At 34.3% G+C, this 8,414-nt stretch overlaps 1 protein-coding gene across 1 annotated transcript; it reads right to left on the bottom strand.

Moving 5' to 3' along the window:
- Positions 1 to 208: 208 nt before the first annotated feature.
- Positions 209 to 3,092, bottom strand: LOC110784916 (geraniol 8-hydroxylase-like). The gene is made up of 2 exons (XM_056833044.1): positions 2,153 to 3,092; positions 209 to 1,400 (listed from the first exon to the last, which is right to left on the bottom strand). Exons 1-2 carry the CDS (start codon positions 3,056 to 3,058, stop codon positions 786 to 788), a joined length of 1,521 nt encoding a protein of 506 aa, XP_056689022.1. The 5' UTR covers positions 3,059 to 3,092; the 3' UTR covers positions 209 to 785.
- Positions 3,093 to 8,414: the final 5,322 nt, after the last annotated feature.

Genomic DNA, 8,414 nt, shown 5'->3' with positions numbered 1-8,414 from the left:
CATGAAGAAATACAACATTATTTGCGACAGCCAGAAGATGGGAGGACATGCTTTGGTGTCATGCTTCCTGGTCAACATATATCCTACCAAACTCGCTAATCACAAATATTATCCAATTAATTATCTCTAATACAAACTATAAATAGATACCAGAACATTTGATTAAGTAGATTACAGCATAAACAAAAAATAACAATCCATCATAATCTTACTTAAAGATCGCATCCTAAGTGGAAAATTAACGGAGAGCAAGATGAAGATGAACAAAAATGTTGCCAATATTAATGCAAGATGCAGTCAATGTAGAAGATTATTGCCGAAAAGAGGGCAGATTAAAGTTCAAATTGCAAAAATTGCTTACAATTTCATCGTCTCTAAGTTTTGCATGCGAGTTTCTAATCGCATTTTTAGCTTTCCTTAAACAAAATATTGCTCTATGGAAGGGTACAACTGTACAAGTTATGATGTTGCTCTTTTTATTTATTTGTTTTTTTTGGGTGTTTTTTCCCTCTTAGGGACAATAACGTACGTAGGAAGGAATTCAGCAATAGTGTAATCTAGTATTAGCCACATCCAGGAAATCAAAGTATATGCTAGATGTGGGTTGCTTCAACCAATTTAGGGGGTTGTAAATGCGAGACTTTTGAAAGTGGTTTAAAATTAAAAGATTGTAAATCTGGAAACAATGTTACATACTTACATGTTCATATTCTTAAGGTCTTTGAAACTTTAATTTTATTGCATACGGATAATACTCTGCATTTAACTTTTTGTCGTATCATAGTCTATGACGAACGTTTAATAGGAAGAGCACGTAGCGACTTGGCCTTCTTTATGGTAATTCCGTAAAAATCATCCATGTCCAAAACTTGTTGAAGCTCCCCTACGTCTTCAAGTTTCCAATTAAACGAACTAATCAAGTTACCCAAAACCAAAGATATCATACGCATGGCTAAAGGAATCCCAGGGCAAATCTTCTTTCCTGCACCAAATGTAAATAGCTGATTAAATTGGCTCTTCACGTCAAGCTCCGATCCCATGAACCGCTCCGGAATGAACGAATCCGGGTCATCCCAATTATTTGGGTCGCGGCCAATAGCCCATGCGTTAACTATAAGCATAGCACCCTTTGGGAGTTGAAACCCATCAATTTCTACGTCTTTCTCCACTTTGCGAGGAAGTAACAATGGAGCTGACGGATGAAGTCTTAAGGTTTCTTTAACAATTGCTTGTAAGTATGGAAGTTTGGAGATCTGTGATTCCATGATAGTATTGCCTTTTCCGATTACACTGTCTAATTCTTCTTGTAACTTGCGTAGAAAGACAGGGTTTCGAAGTAACTCTGCCATCGCCCATTCCATTGTTTTTGATGTTGTATCCATTCCAGCTCCAAAGAGATCCTAACATATAAGAGCATACACAACCTTGACATTTGACTTGAGTAAAGTGAGAATTGACAGAATTAAATGACTATGTACAATGTTTACAGTACGTGTGCAAGAGGCAAACTATTATTAATTAATTTGACTCTGGTCGTATATGTGACCTCAAGTCAAGTGAAAAATAGGTAAGAGAAATTAGTGACCTTGAGTCAAGATTATAGAAGAAAAAATAAGAGATTTAAGTAAAAAAATATGTCAGGTTAGTGGAAGATGCGGTGGAAAAAAGAGAAGGATGAGAGAAAATTAATTTTCACTTGACAGAAGGTCAAAAATAAACATGGTCTAAGTATTATCAGAAATTTATTCCATTTCACTAACTTTAACCAAAGGTTAGTTTTTACTAAATATAGTGAAAAACAAACAAATCTTGTTATGTTATTATGAATTACATACATATTGCATTCGATTCATAAAGATTTTCACGGTTACTATTTGCACAAATATTAAGATAAAAATGGAAAGTAGGTTTGATATAATAAAATATGGATAAAATAAAATAAATGTGTAAAAATGTGGGTAGGTGTAAGAAAAGAAATTAATCAAGTAAGAAAAAGTGAGTAGAAAATTGTGAATATTATGGGGTAAGATAATAAATTTTCATGTCCAAAAATAGAATAAAACAAAGTGTAAAAGACATTATGAAACGAACTAAAACAAAAAGTGTAAAGATCATTAATAAACGGCCGATAGTAATATATTAGTGCACTTACCAATAGTAGATGGTGGAGGTGATCTCGATTGATTTCGTCACTTTGGTCTTCCATAACATCTAAGATTACGTCCAATAGATCATTGTACAACCCTAAAGAGTGCACTTGATCTTTCCTGGACTTCAATCTCATGCCTACAATTTCATCAAATAACTTAAATAATTTAACACAATAAGCTGTTAGTCGATGTCTTATACGTTGTGGATCCATCATTTTAAGAAGAGGATAACAATCGACTATGTTAGGTCTCCCTATCTCTTTAATGATGCAATCCATTAAATCCTTAATCTTTGTTATCCTCACATCACAACTCGAATCCATGGAGAAAATGGTGCTAGATATCATATCAAAAGAAGCATCATATACCGCTTGTCCAACATCGACAATGGTGTTGGTTTGCGAGCATTCTTTCATATAACATAGCAACTCCTCCAACTTTCGATACCTATGTGTTTGCATGGTTTCTAGCATTTTGTCACTCAACAATCTTGTATTGTAAATTTTCCGAAGGACCTTCCACATTGGGGAAGAGGCCGATAATGGACCAATGGAGAACTTTTCATGATCATGAGCTCGGACAGCATCAAGATCATAAAGTGAGGAGAAAGCGTCATGATTTTTAAGGAAGACTTGTTTAGCAAGCGTGGAAGTCGAAACAACAATGGCAGTTGTGGAACCGAGCTGAAGACTCATGATGGGACCATGAGTCTTAGCAAGCTCGGCGAAGTACTTGTGAGGTTTAGTGATGTTGGGTAACATTTGCAAGAGATTGCCAAAGATAGGGAAAGGAGAGGGTCCAGGGGGTAAGTTTTTGTTATATGGTTTGGATTTTGCAAGTGAAATCAGGAAGAAGAATATTATTGGATATAATGGTAGACTCCATTTAATATAGCTCAACAAATCCATGTATTGGGGTATAGTTGAGAATATGTGGGGAGGATTTATGATTTCAAGTATAATTGAATTGTTGATGGACATAATCTTTCTTATATAGAGAGGTTCAAAGCAACACCGGCCAACTTGTTTTCCTAAAAAAAAAATCACAACTTTTGTGTAAGGTTGTCTTATCAAAAAAACCATTTTGATTGCTTAACTAATTGATTTTACTGTGTAACTAAATCAGTTTCATTACTTAAGTACTTAATTTCAAGGCTTAACTAATTGGTTTTATTGCTTAACTAATTGATTTTATTGCTTAACTAATTGATCATATTGCTTAACGTATATGACGTCAATGCGATCTTAAGTCTTGCGGTCTTAGATATATTGTGTAAAACCACCTTATATAAAAATTTGTAAAAAATAATATGTGCAACAACTTGTCCATGCGTAATTTCAGAAGCGTACGACTAAATGTATAGAAAGAGTACATTCAATAATTTGTGTTTTGCATATTCACATGAATCACATGTAACCGTTCGATTAAGTTTGACTTAAAATTTTAACTGACATTAAAATAAAAAATTAAAATAAAATATAACTTGTTTTAACTTTAAGCGGATGCAAGGATTACACGGAGTATTTTTTTTTTTTTTTTGCCATTGCGTATCATATGGGTTTAATATTAAAAACCAATTTCTTAATGTCTTTTTGAATGTCAACGCGTCTCCTGTATGAGCATCCACACTATCTAACTTGATGGTGTGACGCGCACGCGTAACTCCCTCTCGCGTGGATATTATAGAGAAAGTTATTGACTGGTGTTATTTGACTTTCTATGCTAGTGTTACTTAAATATTACAAAAGGTCTTGTATGCACAAGGTGTACAATATTGTGCACCAACATAACTTTTACCCAATTTTCTCTAACTTTTACTCAGTTTTCTCTAACTTTTATATTATTAAAAGAAAAGTTAATGAATAAACATTTTAAAGTGTTAAATGATTAATTTATACATTATTAGTTTTAAAGAAATATTTTTTATTAAAATGAAAAAATTTATTACTAAAAAATAGATAACTTTTACATATATAAGGGTAACTTTTAAGCGTTTTATGTCAACTTTAACTTCGGTGTACAATATTTATCCTACACCCCATGTAAATAAGAATTTGTGTAAATATTATATTCGATGTTACTTATCTTATTTTTACTGCAGTTTCTTGAATTTCATGCTATAAGTTTCTTGTATAGACTAGTGTTACTTGACTTTCTATGCTGGTATATTCCCTGTTACTTTTCTTATTTTATTGAAGTTTCATGTTAGAAGTAAATTATATAGACAGGTGTTACTCGAGTTTCTATGCTGGTGTTACTTATACATTGTATTCGTTGTTACTTTATTTTATTTTATTTCAGTTTCTTCAATTTCATGTTAGAGGTTCCTTGTATAGAGTGTTGTTACTTAGATTTCTATGTTGATATTACTTATACATTGTATTTGTTGTTATTTTTCTTGTTTTATTGCAGTTTTTTCAATTTCATGTTAGAGGTCCTTGTATAGATTGATGTTACTATATTTTCTATATTGTTGTTACTTTATTTTCCATGTTGGTGTTACTTTTAAGTTACGTTAATCAATATGTTGAACTTATTTATAAAGTATGAACACGTCACACCATCAAGTTGATGGCGTGGCTTATCACATATAAGACTTGGGGTTTGAAGGTTAGATGAACGGATATCAGACAAGAGAAATAATTGTGTACTGTACGTTATTAAACGCGGAGCGAGTACTAGTAGCGTTTCTTCATATTTTTTGTCGGGAATGATGAAGATGTTTAAGGGAAAATGAAATGAATCAAATAATACCCCATAGATTTATAAACGGAGGTTATGAATATTAATAATTTATTTGGTAGTCGATAATAAATAGTGGGAATGAGTGAATAAATTAAATCTAAGTGTTATTTGACATGAAAAATAACATAATAATGGCTATGGTTATGAAACTTTATCTCAAATTTGGAATTTTTCTTCATAAATTTACATTCCCATCCAAACTTGTTAATGGATGGTAATGAAAATTTATGAAGAAAAAAGAGATAATTTTGAGTAAACTAACATTACCATTGGAATTAATATTGATCTTTCTTACAAATTTGTTATTGTTGGCACCATTTATAACTGGCTATCAAATATGCCGAAAGAGTTCTTTTAGACAAAACATTTTTTTAAAAAAAGCTTTATTTTAAGTTATCTTGGGATTCAATTGCAATGTATGGAGTAATATATTATGAGCTTATGGAGTTATGGGCTCATCAACTTGTCAACATTATTCGTTAATCATAGGGACGTAGACTACGTCCAAGCACACTTTCACATTTACATTAATGTTCGACAATCATGAGGCATATGGCTTGGCCAGTTGGCCACTTGGAAAATTTATAATTTTAAGCAAGGCTACTTCTGTTAAGTAACCTAATTTTTGGGCTCGGACGATATCACGGGTTACTTTATTAATAACATTCACATTTGTTTATATATATTTGTTGTAATGATAACATGAAAAATGAAAAATGTAATAGTTTAGTGGTAAAAGCTTTATTGTTTAAACTCAAGGTCATGGGCTCACCTTACACAAACCATGTTGGACATTTTTTAATGTATATGATTATGATATGATATGATTAGTGACTAATTGGCGGAATATGAGCTAAGGTAGCAATTGACAACAATAATTAAACACCCAGTAGTAATTGACCATTTTAATTGGCAATTTTAACAAGATATGTAGTCATTAATGCGCAAAGTCACCAAAGACATAGGTAGTAATTGTCAAAATTTTAAAAGTATTTAAGATGAAGCTCAAAACCTATCTTTAAAGGCCTTGTAAGAAAACAAAAGAATAACCTGTTAGGTTATGATACATATGACATTACATAGATCATGCGGAAACAACCATTAACCCAGGACAACATATTATTTACACATAATCATATAGCATAATTTAGATGCATACTCTTTGTTGCGTGCCCTCCCTAGCTGCGCCCGAACCGAACAAGAACAAGTCTTTTAGGACTCCAAGTGTCGTCCCTCCGTAGAAAGTCCACAGCACGTCCGGATCCGCCTTAAGATTGACCAACTAGAATCGCCCTTAAGGTACTCAGAAAATTCGGCACTTTTGGGGCAAGATGGGTGTTTGAATTTTCTCTCAAAAACTCACTTTTGAATACTTTGAAACTTGTTTATAAATTATGACCCCTAGGCCTTTATTTATAGAGTTATGGAAAAGGAATCGTAATCCTAGTAGGATGCGAATTAATTGGAATTAGAATTCTACATGAATTCTACTTAATCAATTTATCCAATAGGAATAGACATTTAATCATACACTGACTCTTGCAGATTCAGGAATCTCGCATGAGCTCAAACTCACACACACACGGCAGCCACAAGGGCTGCCCACGCATGCGAGCAGCAGCCCACGCAGCGCGGCCCACGCATGCGTGGCCTTGTGCGCGCTGGGCTGTGGCGTGCGTGCTTGCTGGGCGATGGCCTGGCTTCGTGCTGGGCCTTCGTCCGGCAGGCCTCGTCCGATGCTAATTCGTACGATACGCTTCCGATTAAATTTCCATTTCCGGAATCTATTTCCGATACGAACAATATTTAATATTTCCGATTCCGGAATTAATTTCCGTTTCGAACAAATATTTAATATTTCCGTTTCCGGAATTATTTTCGATTCCGGTAATATTTCCGATTCTGACAATATTTCCGTTTCCGGCAATATTTCCGATTCTGGTAATATTTCCATTTCCAATAATATTTTCCGATACGTACCATGTTTCCGTTTCCGGCAACATCTACGACTTGGATAATATTCATATTTCCGATACGATCCATATTTCCGTTTCCGGCAATATCATCGTTTCCGGAGTATTCATTTCTTGCCTGTGACGATCTTAGCTCCCACTGAAACCAAGATCCGTCGGTTCCGAATATTCATAGATGGAGTATTTAATGCCATTAAATACTTGATCCGTTTACGTACTATTTGTGTGACCCTACGGGTTCAGTCAAGAGTAAGCTGTGGATTAATATCATTAATTCCACTTGAACTGAAGCGGCCTCTAGCTAGGCATTCAGCTCACTTGATCTCACTGAATTATTAACTTGTTAATTAATACTGAACCGCATTTATTAGACTTAACATAGAATGCATACTTGGACCAAGGGCATTATTTCCTTCAGTCTCCCACTTGTCCTTAGGGACAAGTGTGCATTTCCTAATTCCTTTGTCGCTCGATGCTTGCTCTTGAACATAAGGTAAGAGTTGTCATCCTTATTATGTCCAGAGGTGTTCCTCGGTTTCAGAGTTCAACTGATCAAATAAACAGATAATCATAGCCTATGATTCATCCGAGCACGGCCATGCATTTCACAGTTTCTAGCTCTCCGAGTGGCCTTGTACAACTTTTAAGCATCTCATCCCGATTTATGGGAGGACAATCCCAATCTTGCGATCTTGAGATTAGACTTCGTTTGATAGGTGATTACCTGAGCGTTGCCTTTATAGCCTCCTTTTACGGTGCGACGGTTGGTCAACGTCAAAGCAACCAGTTCTCAAACAAGTAATCTCAAATCACTCAGGTATTGAGGATTTAGTGTCTAACAATTTAATGAAATTTACTTATGACAGACTTTCATCTCTTACAGTAAAGTTTCATAGGTCTTGTCCGATACTAGTCTTCCCAAAGTAAGTATCTATGCAAATGATTATGACATTGCCATGTCCACATAGTTCAAGAAACAGAACTACTAGTCATCTTGCATTCTAATCGTCTAACGTTTTCTATGCGTCCAATTTTATAGAAAACTCCGACTAGGGACCATTTTCAACCTTTGACATTCAAGTTCACTTGATAGACATTTCTTAGTCACAGGACTGGTCCTGACAGTCTATCTTGAATATATCGTCAAATTTGAAGGGACTCATCATTTAATACTAAACCAAGATTAAATGGAATATGAAAATACATTTCATATATGATAAATGTTCAACCCCAATGTTTTATAACCATGGGCCTCAAACCCATCTTCTAAAACAATTCATGGAATTCAAAGCTATGCTTGATTTCCAGTGCTACAACGTGAGTGTTGCTTCTCACTTGTTGCATAGGTTTAGTTATCATACTTTGCCAATCTTAATATCCTTTTCATCGAATGTTCTTCGAGATATGATGATAAGATCTTTTCGAGTTTGTTTATTATGTGATCTAGTCTTTCTTACTTCGATGGTGGTATTACTCATTTTGCAATGAAGAACCATCAAGTTAGCAGACGTTTTTCTTGCTTCAAGAGTGGTTCTACGCATTTTTC

This window comes from Spinacia oleracea, chromosome 6 (assembly GCF_020520425.1).
Source record: "Spinacia oleracea cultivar Varoflay chromosome 6, BTI_SOV_V1, whole genome shotgun sequence".
NCBI classification, from domain to species: Eukaryota; Viridiplantae; Streptophyta; class Magnoliopsida; order Caryophyllales; family Amaranthaceae; genus Spinacia; species Spinacia oleracea.
Note: the sequence above shows the minus strand (reverse complement) of the source record. Positions and strands in the feature narration are given on the sequence as shown.

Bases quoted from the DNA above. Each gene is read 5' to 3' on its own strand.
- LOC110784916 (XM_056833044.1), bottom strand. From the start codon at position 3,058: ATGGATTTGTTGAGCTATATTAAATGGAGTCTACCATTATATCCAATA. The intron at 1,401-2,152 runs GTAAGTGCACTA...CTTATATGTTAG, and splicing joins ACCTCCACCATCTACTATTG to GATCTCTTTGGAGCTGGAAT.